The following is an 18,873-nucleotide window of genomic DNA, read 5'->3' as shown; positions in this document are numbered from 1 at the left end:
ATTGTGGTACTGTCTCTATGGTGACGAGTAATGAGACAGCGTCCCTATATGGTGACTGGTAATGAGACAGCGTGTCAGTATTGTGGTACTGTCTCTATGGTGACTGGTAATGAGACAGCGTGTCAGTATTGTGGTACTGTCTCTATGGTGACTGGTAATTAGACAGCGTGTCAGTATTGTGGTACTGTCTCTATGGTGACTGGTAATGAGACAGCGTCTCTATATGGTGACTGGTAATGAGACAGCGTGTCAGTATTGTGGTACTGTGTGTCTCTGTTGGTGTCCGTGCCAGTCCTCACCTGTCTCTGTTGTAGCCCACCTCAGCTGTGGCGTTGGGGGAGGGGATGAGGAGATCCACTACTCCCGTCTCCAACTCCTACACAGGAAATAGGCGTCAGTCTCACAAGATATCCTGTCCACAGCCCGGCTCGAAATAAAATCACTTTTCCGACTCACGATTTGTTAGTTGAACATTTCAGGAAACCAGTAAATTCCTCTGGTAAAGAAGTTTGGATAAACTCAGAAGAATAGACTAGAACATAGTGCAGACACCACAAGGAAATGACGTCAGGTTGAGACTGGGGCTTGGTTCCCAAATCCTAAACAGCAAACCACTTAGAATGTTCCTGTCCCACTACTATTTATAATAGTCACTACTTCTACTGTTACTATCTCACTACTATTTATAATAGTCACTAATTCTACTGTTACTGTCCCACTACTATTTATAATAGTCACTACTTCTACTGTTACTATCTCACTACTATTTATAATAGTCACTAATTCTACTGTTACTATCTCACTACTATTTATAATAGTCACTAATTCTACTGTTACTGTCCCACTACTATTTATAATAGTCATTAATTCTACTGTTACTATCTCACTACTATTTATAATAGTCACTACTTCTACTGTTACTATCTCACTACTATTTATAATAGTCACTAATTCTACTGTTACTGTCCCACTACTATTTATAATAGTCACTAATTCTACTGTTACTGTCCCACTACTATTTATAATAGTCACTAATTCTACTGTTACTATCTCACTACTATTTATAATACAGTCACTAATTCTACTGTTACTATCTCACTACTATTTATAACAGTCACTAATTCTACTGTTACTGTCCCACTACTATTTATAATACAGTCACTAATTCTACTGTTACTATCCCACTACTATTTATAATAGTCACTAATTCTACTGTTACTGTCCCACTACTATTTATAATAGTCACTAATTCTACTGTTACTATCTCACTACTATTTATAATACAGTCACTAATTATACTGTTACTATCTCACTACTATTTATAATAGTCACTAATTCTACTGTTACTATCTCACTACTATTTATAATAGTCACTAATTATACTGCTACTAATACCTCCTGCAGCATCTAACTGTAAACTATACTGTTACTGACACATCTTAACTGTAAACTCTACTGTAACTGACACATCTTAACTGTAAACTCTACTGTAACTGACACATCCTAACTGTAAACTCTACTGTAACTGACATCTTAACTGTAAACTCTACTGTAACTGACACATCTTAACTGTAAACTCTACCTGTAACTGACACATCTTAACTGTAAACTCTACTGTAACTGACACAGCTAACCGTAAACTCTACTGTAACTGACACATCTAACTGTAAACTCTACCTGTAACTGACACATCTAACTGTAAACTGTTACTCTACCTGACATCTAACTGTAAACTCTACTGTAAATGACACATCTAACAGTAAACTCTACTGTAGTTAAACTGTTACTCTACCTGACATCTAACTGTAAACTCTACTGTAACTGACACAGCTTACTGTAAACTCTACTGTAGTTATACTGTTACTCTACCTGACACATCTCAGTGATGGTGTCATCAAACACCCCTCCAGCATCGTCGGCCCCCTCCCCCACCAGCTTGACCTTCCAAGCCCTGGACGGCAGTCGCAGGTCAGACGCGTTCAGCTTGACCACCTGACGGGCTATCTGCACAAAGATGGGCTTACACTTACGACCCCTGGACAGAGAGAGAAGAGGATGGAGAGAGAGGCAGAGAGAGAAAGAAAGAGAGGCAGAGAGAGAAAGAGAGAGAGGATGGAGAGAGAGGCAGAGAGAGAAAGAGAGAGAAAGAAAGAGAGAGGATGGAGAGAATGAGAGAGGGAGAGAGAGAGAGAGAGAAAGAAAGAGAGGCAGAGAGAGAAAGAGAGAGAAAGAGAGAGAGGGAGAGAGAAAGAAAGAGAGAGGATGGAGAGAATGAGGGAGAGAGAGAGAGAAAGAGAGAGAGAGAAAGAAAGAGAGAGAGAAAGAGAGAACATGAAAAGGAGAGGATGGAGAGAATGAGGGAGGAAGAGAGAGAGAGAGAGAGAGAGAGAGAAAGAAAGAGAGAGAGAAAGAGAGAAAGAAAGAGGGGACGGTGAGAGAGGAGGTAGAGGAAGGAGAGAGAGGAGGTAGAGGAAGGAAGGAGAGAGAGAGAGAGGAGGTAGAGGAAGGAAGGAGAGAGAGAGAGAGGAGGTAGAGGAAGGAGAGAGAGAGGAGGTAGAGGATGGAGAGAGAGAGGAGGTAGAGGAAGGAGAGAGAGAGAGAGAGAGGTAGAGGAAGGAAGGAGAGAGAGAGAGAGAGAGGAGGTAGAGGAAGGAGAGGGAGAGGAGGTAGAGGATGGAGAGAGAGAGGAGGTAGAGGATGGAGAGAGAGAGGAGGTAGAGGAAGGAGAGAGAGAGAGAGGAGGTAGAGGAAGGAGAGAGAGAGAGAGAGGAGGTAGAGGAAGGAGAGAGAGAGAGGGGAGGTAGAGGAAGGAGAGAGAGAGAGGGGAGGTAGAGGAAGGAGAGAGAGAGAGAGAGAGGAGGTAGAGGAAGGAGAGAGAGAGAGAGAAAGGTAGAGGAAAGGGAAGATGATGAAAAAGGGAGGCAGAGAACAATTAGTTGAATCTAAATGTAACATAAACACACTGCATTTCATACTGCCGTACCGAGCAGACATCTGACACAGTGGAGCCACATCAACCATCAGATCACTGCATGTCTTTGTGGTTTTCAAAGACACTTTAAGATTCTTTGTATTGAAAAAGCTCTTTAAGAAAACATCTGGACAGTGAGGAGAACCTCTACATCTCTACTCCTCTAGGACAGTGGACAGACCGTGAGGAGAACCTCTACATCTCTACTCCTCTAGAATAGTGGACAGACCGTGAGGAGAACCTCTACATCTCTACTCCTCTAGGACAGTGGACAGACCGTGAGGAGAACCTCTACATCTCTACTCCTCTAGAATAGTGGACAGACAGTGAGGAGAACCTCTACATCTCTACTCCTCTAGAATAGTGGACAGACCGTGAGGAGAACCTCTCTACTCCTCTAGGACAGTGGACAGACCGTGAGGAGAACCTCTACATCTCTAGAATAGTGGACAGACCGTGAGGAGAACCTCTACATCTCTACTCCTCTAGGACAGTGGACAGACCGTGAGGAGAACATCTACATCTCTACTCCTCTAGAATAGTGGACAGACCGTGAGGAGAACATCTCTACTCCTCTAGGACAGTGGACAGACCGTGAGGAGAACCTCTACATCTCTACTCCTCTAGGACAGTGGACAGACCGTGAGGAGAACCTCTACATCTCTACTCCTCTAGAATAGTGGACAGACAGTGAGGAGAACCTCTACATCTCTACTCCTCTAGAATAGTGGACAGACCGTGAGGAGAACCTCTCTACTCCTCTAGGACAGTGGACAGACCGTGAGGAGAACCTCTACATCTCTAGAATAGTGGACAGACCGTGAGGAGAACCTCTACATCTCTACTCCTCTAGGACAGTGGACAGACCGTGAGGAGAACATCTACATCTCTACTCCTCTAGAATAGTGGACAGACAGTGAGGAGAACATCTCTACTCCTCTAGGACAGTGGACAGACCGTGAGGAGAACATCTCTACTCCTCTAGGACAGTGGACAGACCGTGAGGAGAACCTCTACATCTCTACTCCTCTAGAATAGTGGACAGACCGTGAGGAGAACATCTCTACTCCTCTAGGACAGTGGACAGACCGTGAGGAGAACCTCTACATCTCTACTCCTCTAGGACAGTGGACAGACAGTGAGGAGAACCTCTACATCTCTACTCCTCTAGAATAGTGGACAGACCGTGAGGAGAACATCTCTACTCCTCTAGGACAGTGGACAGACCGTGAGGAGAACCTCTACATCTCTACTCCTCTAGGACAGTGGACAGACCGTGAGGAGAACCTCTACATCTCTACTCCTCTAGAATAGTGGACAGACCGTGAGGAGAACCTCTACATCTCTACTCCTCTAGGACAGTGGACAGACCGTGAGGAGAACCTCTACATCTCTACTCCTCTAGAATAGTGGACAGACCGTGAGGAGAACCTCTACATCTCTACTCCTCTAGGACAGTGGACAGACCGTGAGGAGAACCTCTACATCTCTACTCCTCTAGGACAGTGGACAGTGAGGAGAACCTCTGCATCTCTACTCCTCTAGGACAGTGGACAGTGAGGAGAACCTCTACATCTCTACTCCTCTAGGACAGTGGACAGACCGTGAGGAGAACATCTACATCTCTACTCCTCTAGGATAGTGGACAGACCGTGAGGAGAACCTCTACATCTCTACTCCTCTAGGATAGTGGACAGACCGTGAGGAGAACATCTCTACTCCTCTAGGACAGTGGACAGACCGTGAGGAGAACCTCTACATCTCTACTCCTCTAGGACAGTGGACAGACCGTGAGGAGAACCTCTACATCTCTACTCCTCTAGGACAGTGGACAGACCGTGAGGAGAACCTCTACATCTCTACTCCTCTAGGACAGTGGACAGTGAGGAGAACCTCTACATCTCTACTCCTCTAGGACAGTGGACAGACCGTGAGGAGAACATCTCAACTCCTCTAGGACAGTGGACAGTGAGGAGAACCTCTACATCTCTACTCCTCTAGGACAGTGGACAGTGAGGAGAACCTCTCTACTCCTCTAGGACAGTGGACATACCGTGTGGAGATCCTTTTGACAGTGATCTGAGGTCCATAGTTCTTTCCTTGCACCATAGTCTTCCCTATGGACCTCACCATGGGGAGAGTATAGACTCTGGGGGCCAGCAGGGGCCTCAACTGGCCCTGGACGATGCCCCACGTCCCTGTGTTGTAGTGGGACGTACAGCTCTGAAACCAACACACAGTTATGAGGAATGAGTCAGATGTATTGAATCATAACGGACAGTCAATACAGGATTATACAGTAGAGAGGAATGAGTCAGATGTATTGAATCATAATGGACACTCAATACAGGATTATACAGTAGAGAGGAATGAGTCAGATGTATTGAATCATAACAGACAGGTGTGTGTACCTGGTTGTCGGGGCTGAGGTTGAGGTAGGTGTGTGTACCTGGTTGTCGGGGCTGAGGTTGAGGTAGGTGTGTGTACCTGGTTGTTGGGGCTGAGGTTGAGGTAGGTGTGTGTACCTGGTTGTTGGGGCTGAGGTTGAGGTAGGTGTGTGTACCTGGTTGTTTGGGCTGAGGTTGAGGTAGGTGTGTGTACCTGGTTGTTGGGGCTGAGGTTGAGGTAGGTGTGTGTACCTGGTTGTTGGGGCTGAGGTTGAGTGAGGTGTGTACCTGGTTGTTGGGGCTCAGGTTGAGTGAGGTGTGTGTACCTGGTTGTTGGGGCTGAGGTTGAGGTAGGTGTGTGTACCTGGTTGTTGGGGCTGATGTTGAGGTAGGTGTGTGTACCTGGTTGTTGGGGCTGAGGTTGAGGTAGGTGTGTGTACCTGGTTGTTGGGGCTGAGGTTGAGGTAGGTGTGTGTACCTGGTTGTTGGGGCTGAGGTTGAGGTAAGTGTGTGTACCTGGTTGTTGGGGCTGAGGTTGAGGTAGGTGTGTGTACCTGGTTGTCGGGGCTGAGGTTGAGGGAGGTGTGTATACCTGGTTGTTGGGGCTGAGGTTGAGTGAGGTGTGTGTACCTGGTTGTCGGGGCTGAGGTTGAGGGAGGTGTAGTGTACCTGGTTGTTGGGGCTGAGGGAGGTGTAGTGTACCTGGTTGTTGGGGCTGAGGTTGAGTGAGGTGTGTGTACCTGGTTGTTGGGGCTGAGGTAGGTGTGTGTACCTGGTTGTTGGGGCTGAGGGAGGTGTGTGTACCTGGTTGTTGGGGCTGAGGTTGAGTGAGGTGTGTGTACCTGGTTGTCGGGGCTGAGGTTGAGGGAGGTGTAGTGTACCTGGTTGTTGGGGCTGAGGTTGAGTAATCTCCATGATGAGTACATGAGGTCAGAGAAGTGGTAAAGAATACGTAGTCTGGCCCGGACTGCCTCCATGCTGACCTCTCTCAGAGAGCTGAACTGGGGGGGCACCGCTGACGGCAGGCCGAGCTGGAGGGGTACGGAGGAACCTGGAGACGGGGGCAGGACAAAGACATGAGGGAGGGGGGAGGGAGGGAGAGAGGGAGGGAGAGAGGTAGGGACAGGGGGAGAGAGGGAGGGAGGGAGGGAGGGAGGGAGAGAGGGAGGGGGGAGGGAGGGAGGGAGGGAGGGAGGGGGGAGAGAGGGAGGGGGAGGGAGGGAGGGAGGGAGGGAGGGAGGGAGGGAGGGGGGGAGAGAGGGGGAGGGAGGGAGAGAGAGAGAGGGGGGAGGGAGGGAAAGGGAGACAGAGAGAGATTGTAATAGTGAAGGTGTAAACTTGGCAGTAGAAAATCTTAACAGTATATTTGACCTCTCAGCCTCCCTATCAAATCTAAAAATCTCAAATAGAAAACCGAAGAAAATTAACAACAATGACAAATGGTTTGATGAAGAATGCAAAAATCTAAGAAAGAAATTGAGAAACCTGTCCAACCAAAAACATAGAGACCCGGAAAACCTGAGTCTACGCCTTCACTATGGTGAATCACTAAAACAATACAGAAATACACTACGGAAAAAGAAGGAACAGCATGTCAGAAATCAGCTCAATGTAATTGAAGAATCCATAGACTCTAACCACTTCTGGGAAAATTGGAAAACACTAAACAAACAACAACACAAATAATTATCTATCCAAAATGGAGATGTATGGGTAAACCACTTCTCCAATCTTTTTGGCTCTATAACAAAGAATAAAGAGCAAAAACATATACATGATCAAATACAGATCTTAGAATCAACTATTAAAGACTACCAGAACCCACTGGATTCTCCAATTACATTGAATGAGTTACAGGACAAAATAAAAACCCTCCAACCCAAAAAGGCCTGTGGTGTTGATGGTATCCTCAATGAAATGATCAAATATACAGACAACAAATTCCAATTGGCTATACTAAAACTCTTTAACATCATCCTTAGCTCTGGCATCTTCCCCAATATTTGGAATCAAGGACTGATCACCCCAATCCACTAAAATGGAGACAAATTTGACCCCAATAACTACCGTGGAATATGCGTCAACAGTAACCTTGGGAAAATCCTCTGCATTATCATTAACAGCAGACTCGTACACTTCCTCAATGAAAACAATGTACTGAGCAAATGTCAAATTGGCTTTTTACCAAATTACCATACAACAGACCATGTATTCACCCTGCACACCCTAATTGACAACCAAACAAACCAAAACAAAGGCAAAGTCTTCTCATGCTTTGTTGATTTCAAAAAGCCTTCGACTCAATTTGGCATGAGGGTCTGCTATACAAACTGATGGAAAGTGGTGTTGGGGGTAAAACATACGACATCATAAAATCCATGTACACAAACAACAAGTGTGCGGTTAAAATTGGCAAAAAACACACACATTTCTTCACACAGGGTCGTGGGGTTAGACAGGGATGCAGCTTAAGCCCCACCCTCTTCAACATATAAATCAACGAACTGGCGCAGGCACTAGAAAAGTCTGCAGCACCCGGCCTCACCCTACTAGAATCTGAAGTCAAATGTCTGCTGTTTGCTGATGATCTGGTGCTTCTGTCACCAACCAAGGAGGGCCTACAGCAGCACCTAGATCTTATGCACAGATTCTGTCAGACCTGGGCCCTGACAGTAAATCTCAGTAAGACCAAAATAATGGTGTTCCAAAAAAAGTCTAGTCACCAGGACCACAAATACAAATTCCATCTAGACACTGTTGCCCTAGAGCACACAAAAAACTATAAATACCTTGGCCTAAACATCAGCGCCACAGGTAACTTCCACAAAGCTGTGAACGACCTGAGAGACAAGGCAAGAAGTGCATTCTATGCCATCAAAAGGAACATAAATTTCAACATACCAATTAGGATTTGGCTAAAAATACTTGAATCAGTCATAGAGCCCATTGCCCTTTATGGTTGTGAGGTCTGGGGTCCACTCACCAACAAAGAATTCACAAAATGGGACAAACACCAAATTGAGACTCTGCATGCAGAATTCTGCAAAAATATCCTCCGTGTACAACGTAGAACACCAAATAATGCATGCAGAGCAGAATTAGGCCGATACCCACTAATTATCAAAATCCAGAAAAGAGCCGTTAAATTCTATAACCACCTAAAAGGAAGCGATTCCCAAACCTTCCACAACAAAGCCATCACCTACAGAGAGATGAACCTGGAGAAGAGTCCCCTAAGCAAGCTGGTCCTGGGGCTCTGTTCACAAACACAAACACACCCTACAGAGCCCCAGGACAGCACCACAATTAGACCCAACCAAATCATGAGAAAATAAAAAGATAATTACTTGACACATTGGAAAGAATTAACAAAAAAACTGAGCAAACTAGAATGCTATTTGGCCCTACACAGAGAGCAAACAGTGGCAGAATACCTGACCACTGTGACTCACCTAAAATTAAGGAAAGCTTTGACGATGTACAGACTCAGCGAGCATAGCCTTGCTATTGAGAAAGGCCGCCGTAGGCAGACATGGCTCTCAAGAGAAGACAGGCTATGTGCTCACTGCCCACAAAAACTGAGCTGCACTTCCTAACCTCCTGCCCAATGTATGAACATATTAGAGAGACATATCTCCCTCAGATTACACAGATCCACAAAGAATTCGAAAACAAATCCAATTTTGATAAACTCCCATATCTACTGGGTGAAATTCCACAGTGTGCCATCAGAGCAGCAAGATTTGTGACCTGTTGCCACGAGAAAAGGGCAACCAGTGAAGAACATGCACCATTGTAAATACAACCCATATCAATGCTTATTTATTTTATCTTGTGTCCTTTACCATTTGTACATTGTTAAAACACTGTATATATATATATATATATATATATATATATATATATATATATATATATATATATATATATATATGACATTTGTAATGTCTTTATTTTTTTGAAACTTCTGTATGTGTGATGTCTACTGTTCATTTTTATTGTTTATTTCACTTTATATATTATCTGCCTTACTTGCTTTGGCAATGTTAACACATGTTTCCCATGCCAATAAATCCCTTGAATTGAATTGAGAGAGACAGAGAGAGAGAGAGACAGAGAGAGAGGAGAGAGAGAGAGAGAGAGAGAGAGAGAGAGGCGTTGATAGGATGGGGGGGGGGGTTGAGGGGGAGGGAGGGGGGTTGAGAGGAAGGAGAGAGAGATGGAGAGAAAGCAAGAGAGAGAGAGAGGGAGGGAGGAGAGAGAGGGAGGGAGGTTGATAGGAAGGGAGGGAGGTTGATAGGAAGGAGAGAGAGAGAGAGAGAGAGGGGGGTTGAGAGGGAGGTTGATAGAAAGGAGAGAGGGAGAGGGGGGTTGAGAGGGAGGTTGATAGGAAGGAGAGAGAGAGGGGGAGGGATAGGGGGGTTGAGAGGGAGGGAGGGAGAGATGTAGAAGGTGGAATCATTTTAGAATCCAATCATTATCCATCTCTTCCACCTCGACACCATTTCCCTTGATTTTAACACACTATTGACTGATGACCCTGAGATTAGAACACAATCCATTTCCCTGAGATCAGAACACAATCCATTTCCCTGAGATCAGAACACAATCCATTTCCCTGAGATCAGAACACAATCCATTTCCCTGAGATCAGAACACAATCCATTTCCCTGAGATCAGAACACAATCCATTTCCCTGAGATCAGAACACAATCCATTTCCCTGAGATCAGAACACAATCCATTTCCCTGAGATCAGAACACAATCCATTTCCCTGAGATCAGAACACAATCCATTTCCCTGAGATCAGAACACAATCCATTTCCCTGAGATCAGAACACAATCCATTTCCCTGAGATCAGAACACAATCCATTTCCTGAGATCAGAACACAATCCATTTCCCTGAGATCAGAACACAATCCATTTCCCTGAGATCAGAACACAATCCATTTCCCTGAGATCAGAACACAATCCATTTCCCTGAGATCAGAACACCATCCATTTCCCTGAGATCAGAACACAATCCATTTCCCTGAGATCAGAACACAATCCATTTCCCTGAGATCAGAACACAATCATTTCCCTGAGATCAGAACACAATCCATTTCCCTGAGATCAGAACACAATCCATTTCCCTGAGATCAGAACACAATCCATTTCCCTGAGATCAGAACACAATCCATTTCCCTGAGATCAGAACACAATCCATTTCCCTGAGATCAGAACACCATCCATTTCCCTGAGATCAGAACACAATCCATTTCCCTGAGATCAGAACACAATCCATTTCTCTGAGATCAGAACACAATCCATTTCTCTAAGATTAGAACACAATCCATTTCCCTGAGATCAGAACACAATCCATTTCCCTGAGATCAGAACACCATCCATTTCCCTGAGATCAGAACACAATCCATTTCCCTGAGATCAGAACACAATCCATTTCCCTGAGATCAGAACACCATCCATTTCCCTGAGATCAGAACACAATCCATTTCCCTGAGATCAGAACACCATCCATTTCCCTGAGATCAGAACACCATCCATTTCCCTGAGATCAGAACACCATCCATTTCCCTGAGATCAGAACACAATCCATTTCCCTGAGATCAGAACACAATCCATTTCCCTGAGATCAGAACACAATCCATTTCCCTGAGATCAGAACACAATCCATTTCCCTGAGATCAGAACACAATCCATTTCCCTGAGATCAGAACACAATCCATTTCTCTGAGATCAGAACACAATCCATTTCCCTGAGATCAGAACACAATCCATTTCCCTGAGATCAGAACACAATCCATTTCCCTGAGATCAGAACACAATCCATTTCCCTGAGATCAGAACACAATCCATTTCCCTGAGATCAGAACACAATCCATTTCCCTGAGATAAGAACACAATCCATTTCCCTGAGATCAGAACACAATCAATTTCCCTGAGATCAGAACACAATCCATTTCCCTGAGATCAGAACACAATCCATTTCCCTGAGATCAGAACACAATCCATTTCCCTGAGATCAGAACACAATCCATTTCCCTGAGATCAGAACACAATCCATTTCCCTGAGATCAGAACACAATCCATTTCCCTGAGATCAGAACACAATCCATTTCCCTGAGATCAGAACACAATCCATTTCCCTGAGATCAGAACACAATCCATTTCCCTGAGATCAGAACACAATCCATTTCATCAGACAGAAGGTGAATTTACTGCCATCTAGAGTGGGAGATGTTATGACTCCATGTTAAAGTACCTGACCATTAAACACCTCAACAGGTACAGAGGCCATGTCAGTCCACGTGTTGACGACTGAAGGAGAGAGACTGCCTGCTGTGTGTGTATGTGTGTGTATGTGTGTGTATGTGTGTGTATGTGTGTGTATGTGTGTGTATATGTGTGTATATGTGTGTATATTTACCTGGAGCCCGGGGAGGGACAGAAGGAGCGGTCCAGGCAGCAGAGTGACAGCGACCAGCAGAGACCTGGTGAATGTCCTTCCCCTGTAGTGATGTCACCAGGGTGGGCTCTCTCACATGGTTGGTGTGGCCCAGACCCAACTAGGAGACAGAGAGAACAGAGACACAGATCAAGACCCAACTAGGAGACAGAGAGAACACAGAGAAACAGATCAAGACCCAACTAGGAGACAGAGAGAACAGAGACACTGATCAAGACCCAACTAGGAGACAGAGAGAACATAGAGAAACAGATCAAAATCCCTGTGTGTTTACCTGTCCCTGTATGGGTGTGTGTTGTATCCTACCTGTCCCTGTATGGGTGTGAGTACCTGTCCCCGTATGGGTGTGAGCACCTGTCCCTGTATGGGTGTGAGTACCTGTCCCTGTATGGGTGTGAGTACTTGTCTCTGTATGGGTGTGTGTTGTATCCTACCTGTCCCTGTGTGAGTACCTGTCCCTGTATGGGTGTGTGTTGTATCCTACCTGCACCTGTATGGGTGTGTGTTGTATCTTACCTGTCCCTGTATGGGTGTGAGTACCTGTCCCTGTATGGGTGTGAGTACTTGTCTCTGTATGGGTGTGTGTTGTATCCTACCTGTCCCTGTGTGAGTACCTGTCCCTGTATGGGTGTGTGTTGTATCCTACCTGCACCTGTATGGGTGTGTGTTGTATCTTACCTGTCCCTGTATGGGTGTGAGTACCTGTCCCTGTATGGGTGTGTGTTGTATCCTACCTGTCCCCGTGTGGGGGTGAGTACCTGTCCCTGTATGGGTGTGAGTACCTGTCCCTGTATGGGTGTGTGTTGTATCTTACCTGTCCCTGTAAGGGTGTGAGTACATGTCCCTGTGTGGGTGTGAGTACCTGTCCCTGTATGGGTGTCAGTACCTGTCCCCGTGTGGGGGTGAGTAAATGTCCCTGTGTGGGTGTGAGTACCTGTCCCTGTATGGGTGTGTGTTGTATCCTACCTGTCCCCGTGTGGGGGTGAGTACATGTCCCTGTGTGGGTGTGAATACCTGTCCCTGTATGGGTGTGTGTTGTATCCTACCTGTCCCTGTATGGGTGTGTGTTGTATCCTACCTGACCCTGTATGGGTGTGAGTACCTGTCCCTGTATGGTTGTGAGTACCTGTCCCTGTGTGGGTGTGTGTTGTATCCTACCTGTCCCTGTATGGGTGTGTGTTGTATCCTACCTGACCCTGTATGGGTGTGTGTTGTATCCTACCTGTCCCTGTATGGGTGTGTGTTGTATCCTACCTGTCCCTGTATGGTTGTGTGTTGTATCCTACCTGTCCCTGTATGGGTGTGAGTACCTGTCCCTGTATGTGTGTGAGTACCTGTCCCTGTATGGGTGTCAGTACCTGTCCCTGTATGAGTGTGTGTTGTATCCTACCTGTCCCTGTATGGGTGTGAGTACCTGTCCCTGTATGGGTGTGTGTTGTATCCTACCTGTCCCTGTATGGGTGTGAGTACCTGTCCCTGTATGGGTGTGTGTTGTATCCTACCTGTCCCTGTATGGTTGTGAGTACCTGTCCCTGTATGGGTGTGTGTTGTATCCTACCTGTCCCTGTATGGGTGTGTGTTGTATCCTACCTGACCCTGTATGGGTGTGAGTACCTGTCCCTGTATGGGTGTGAGTACCTGTCCCTGTGTGGGTGTGTGTTGTATCCTACCTGTCCCTGTATGGGTGTGTGTTGTATCCTACCTGTCCCTGTATGGGTGTGAGTACCTGTCCCTGTATGGGTGTGAGTACCTGTCCCTGTATGGGTGTGTGTTGTATCCTACCTGTCCCTGTATGGGTGTGTGTTGTATCCTACCTGTCCCTGTATGGGTGTGAGTACCTGTCCCTGTATGGGTGTGTGTTGTATCCTACCTGTCCCTGTATGGGTGTGAGTACCTGTCCCTGTATGGGTGTGTGTTGTATCCTACCTGTCCCTGTATGGGTGTGTGTTGTATCCTACCTGTCCCTGTATGGGTGTGAGTACCTGTCCCTGTATGGGTGTGAGTACCTGTCCCTGTATGGGTGTGTGTTGTATCCTACCTGTCCCTGTATGGGTGTGAGTACCTGTCCCTGTATGGGTGTGTGTTGTATCCTACCTGTCCCTGTATGGGTGCGTGTTGTATCCTACCTGTCCCTGTATGGGTGTGTGTTGTATCCTACCTGTCCCTGTGTGGGTGTGTGTTGTATCCTACCTGTCCCTGTGTGGGTGCGTGTTGTATCCTACCTGTCCCTGTATGGGTGTGTGTTGTATCCTACCTGTCCCTGTGTGGGTGCGTGTTGTATCCTACCTGTCCCTGTATGGGTGCGTGTTGTATCCTACCTGTCCCTGTATGGGTGCGTGTTGTATCCTACCTGTCCCTGTGTGGGTGTGTGTTGTATCCTACCTGTCCCTGTATGGGTGTGTGTTGTATCCTACCTGTCCCTGTATGGGTGTGAGTACCTGTCCCTGTATGGGTGTGTGTTGTATCCTACCTGTCCCTGTATGGGTGTGAGTACCTGTCCCTGTATGGGTGTGTGTTGTATCCTACCTGTCCCTGTATGGGTGTGTGTTGTATCCTACCTGTCCCTGTATGGGTGTGAGTACCTGTCCCTGTATGGGTGTGTGTTGTATCCTACCTGTCCCTGTATGGGTGTGTGTTGTATCCTACCTGTCCCTGTATGGGTGTGAGTACCTGTCCCTGTGTGGGTGTGTGTTGTATCCTACCAGTCCCTGTGTGGGTGTGTGTTGTATCCTACCTGTCCCTGTATGGGTGTGTGTTGTATCCTACCTGTCCCTGTATGGGTGCGTGTTGTATCCTACCTGACCCTCTGAGTTGCTGCCCCAGGTATAGACCTCTCCGGTGGAGGACAGGACCAGTGTGTGTTCGGCCCCCACAGCCACATCCTGTATAAACACGTCAGACAGAGCTGGTACCACCTGGGGACGGTTGTGGTTCCTGGCCCGGCCCTCCGGCAGCCCTATGAGTCGGTCTGTAGACAGGGGGGGGGGGACACAGGAGGGTTGATGAGGGGTGTTACAGGCTAACAAAGACACATTCTGTATGTTATGGTATGTCTAAAGTAGACCGGATATTTTTGGTTGTTGTCAATAATCAGGACGGATGATGAAAATAATATAGAAATGCAGAACTAGAGTAACAGACAACACTGAGATAATGTTTTGTTTTTACCTCAGCGTGTTCTATTCTTATAATATTTCTATGTTATCTGTTGAAACCTAACAGTCTGTGGTGCATCATGTCCAGACCTTGTCCGAACGTGTACACGTTGCCGTCTCTAGTGAGGGCGACAGAGAACTGAGTTCCACAGGACACCTTCTTGATGCCGAGGCCACAGAGAACGTCCACCTTCTGTGGAACAACAACAACAACAACAACGACGTGATTCACACACAACTAGAATATACAGACAGAATATACACAGAATATACACAGAATATACTACCAACAGAATATACTACCAACAGAATATACTACCAACAGAATATACTACCAACAGAATATACTACCAACAGAATATACTACCAACAGAATATACTACCAACAGAATATACACAGAATATACTAGAGACAGAATATACTATAGACAGAATATACACAGAATATACTAGAGACAGAATATACTACAGCCAGAATATACTACAGCCAGATTATACTACCAACAGAATATACTACAGACAGAATATACTACAGACAGAATATACTACAGACAGAATATACTACAGACAGAATATACACAGAATATACTATAGACAGAATATACTACAGACAGAATATACTACAGCCAGAATATACTACAGACAGAATATACTACAGCCAGAATATACTACAGACAGAATATACTAGAGACAGAATATACTACAGACAGAATATACTACAGACAGAATATACTACAGACAGAATATACTAGAGACAGAATATACTACAGCCAGAATATACTACAGACAGAATATACTATAGACAGAATATACTACAGACAGAATATACTACAGACAGAATATACTACAGCCAGAATATACTACAGACAGAATATACTACAGCCAGAATATACTACAGACAGAATATACTACAGACAGAATATACCTTCGCCAGAATATACTACAGCCAGAATATACTACAGACAGAATATACTACCGCCAGAATATACTACAGACAGAATATACTACAGACAGAATATACTACAGACAGAATATACACAGAATATACTATAGACAGAATATACTATAGACAGAATATACTACAGACAGAATATACCTTCGCCAGAATATACTACAGCCAGAATATACTACAGACAGAATATACTACCGCCAGAATATACTACAGACAGAATATACTACAGCCACAATATACTACCGCCAGAATATACTACAGACAGAATATACTACAGCCAGAATATACTACCGCCAGAATATACTACAGACAGAATATACTACCAACAGAATATACTACAGACAGAATATACTACAGACAGAATATACTACCGACAGAATATACTACAGACAGAATATACTACCGACAGAATATACTACAGACAGAATATACTACAGACAGAATATACTACAGACAGAATATACTACCAACAGAATATACTACAGACAGAATATACTACAGACAGAATATACACAGAATATACTATAGACAGAATATACTATAGACAGAATATACTACAGACAGAATATACTACAGACAGAATATACTACAGACAGAATATACTACCAACAGAATATACTACCAACAGAATATACTACCAACAGAATATACACAGAATATACTAGAGACAGAATATACTATAGACAGAATATACACAGAATATACTACAGCCAGAATATACTACAGACAGAATATACTACAGACAGAATATACTATAGACAGAATATACTACAGCCAGAATATACTACAGACAGAATATACTACAGACAGAATATACCTTCGCCAGAATATACTACAGACAGAATATACTACAGCCAGAATATACTACAGACAGAATATACTACAGACAGAATATACTACCGCCAGAATATACTATAGACAGAATATACTACAGCCAGAATATACTACAGACAGAATATACCTTCGCCAGAATATACTACAGCCAGAATATACTACAGACAGAATATACTACCGCCAGAATATACTACAGACAGAATATACTACAGCCAGAATATACTATAGACAGAATATACTACAGCCAGAATATACTACAGACAGAATATACTACAGACAGAATATACCTTCGCCAGAATATACTACAGCCAGAATATACTAGAGACAGAATATACTACAGCCAGAATATACTACAGACAGAATATACTACAGACAGAATATACTACAGACAGAATATACTACCGCCAGAATATACTACAGACAGAATATACTACAGCCACAATATACTACCGCCAGAATATACTACAGACAGAATATACTACAGCCAGAATATACTACCGCCAGAATATACTACAGACAGAATATACTACCAACAGAATATACTAGAGACAGAATATACTACAGACAGAATATACTACAGACAGAATATACTACAGACAGAATATACTACCGACAGAATATACTACAGACAGAATATACTACCGCCAGAATATACTACAGCCAGAATATACTACAGACAGAATATACTACCAACAGAATATACTACCGCCAGAATATACTACAGACAGAATATACTACCGACAGAATATACTACAGACAGAATATACTACAGACAGAATATACTACAGACAGAATATACTACCAACAGAATATACTACAGACAGAATATACTACAGACAGAATATACACAGAATATACTATAGACAGAATATACTATAGACAGAATATACTACAGACAGAATATACTACAGACAGAATATACTACAGACAGAATATACTACCGACAGAATATACTACAGACAGAATATACTACAGACAGAATATACTACAGACAGAATATACTATAGACAGAATATACTACAGCCAGAATATACTACAGCCAGAATATACTACCGCCAGAATATACTACAGCCAGAATATACTACAGCCAGAATATACTACAGCCAGAATATACTACAGCCAGAATATACTACAGACAGAATATACTACAGACAGAATATACTAGAGACAGAATATACTACAGACAGAATATACTACAGACAGAATATACTATAGACAGAATATACTACAGCCAGAATATACTACAGCCAGAATATACTACAGACAGAATATACTATAGACAGAATATACTACAGACAGAATATACTAGAGACAGAATATACTACAGACAGAATATACTACAGACAGAATATACTAGAGACAGAATATACTACAGCCAGAATATACTACAGCCAGAATATACTACAGACAGAATATACTACAGACAGAATATACTAGAGACAGAATATACTACAGACAGAATATACTACAGACAGAATATACTATAGACAGAATATACTACAGCCAGAATATACTATAGACAGAATATACTACAGACAGAATATACTACAGACAGAATATACTAGAGACAGAATATACTACAGCCAGAATATACTACAGCCAGAATATACTACAGACAGAATATACTATAGACAGAATATACTATAGACAGAATATACTACAGCCAGAATATACTATAGACAGAATATACTACAGACAGAATATACTAGAGACAGAATATACTACAGACAGAATATACTACCGCCAGAATATACTACAGACAGAATATACTATAGACAGAATATACTACAGCCAGATTATACTACAGACAGAATATACTACAGCCAGAATATACTAGAGACAGAATATACTAGAGACAGAATATACTACAGCCAGAATATACTACCGCCAGAATATACTACAGACAGAATATACTACAGACAGAATATACTAGAGACAGAATATACTACAGACAGAATATACTACACAAACACACAAATCAATATCAAATCCATTTCCCTTCCTCTCCTCAGAATGGAGGAACAGACTGACAGTCAACACTACTGTACATACCTGAGGAACAGACTGACAGTCAACACTACTGTACATACCTGAGGAACAGACC

At 43.9% G+C, this 18,873-nt stretch overlaps 1 protein-coding gene across 1 annotated transcript in view; it reads right to left on the bottom strand.

Moving 5' to 3' along the window:
- Positions 1-18,873, bottom strand: part of herc1 (HECT and RLD domain containing E3 ubiquitin protein ligase family member 1) — a 273,217-nt gene that overhangs the window by 21,312 nt on the left and 233,032 nt on the right. Inside the window, exons 70-76 of the mRNA XM_064983713.1 lie at positions 15,074-15,176; positions 14,627-14,796; positions 11,790-11,928; positions 6,240-6,409; positions 5,025-5,194; positions 1,870-2,035; positions 300-376 (exon numbers count right to left, since the gene is read on the bottom strand). Coding sequence (XP_064839785.1) covers positions 300-376; positions 1,870-2,035; positions 5,025-5,194; positions 6,240-6,409; positions 11,790-11,928; positions 14,627-14,796; positions 15,074-15,176 — 995 coding nt within the window. The remainder of the gene's footprint in view (positions 1-299; positions 377-1,869; positions 2,036-5,024; positions 5,195-6,239; positions 6,410-11,789; positions 11,929-14,626; positions 14,797-15,073; positions 15,177-18,873) is intronic.

The sequence above is a fragment of the Oncorhynchus masou genome, chromosome 2 (assembly GCF_036934945.1).
Source record: "Oncorhynchus masou masou isolate Uvic2021 chromosome 2, UVic_Omas_1.1, whole genome shotgun sequence".
In the NCBI taxonomy this organism is placed as follows: domain Eukaryota; kingdom Metazoa; phylum Chordata; class Actinopteri; order Salmoniformes; family Salmonidae; genus Oncorhynchus; species Oncorhynchus masou.
The sequence above is the reverse complement of the archived record's forward strand: the minus strand, read 5'-3'. Positions and strand labels throughout refer to the sequence as shown.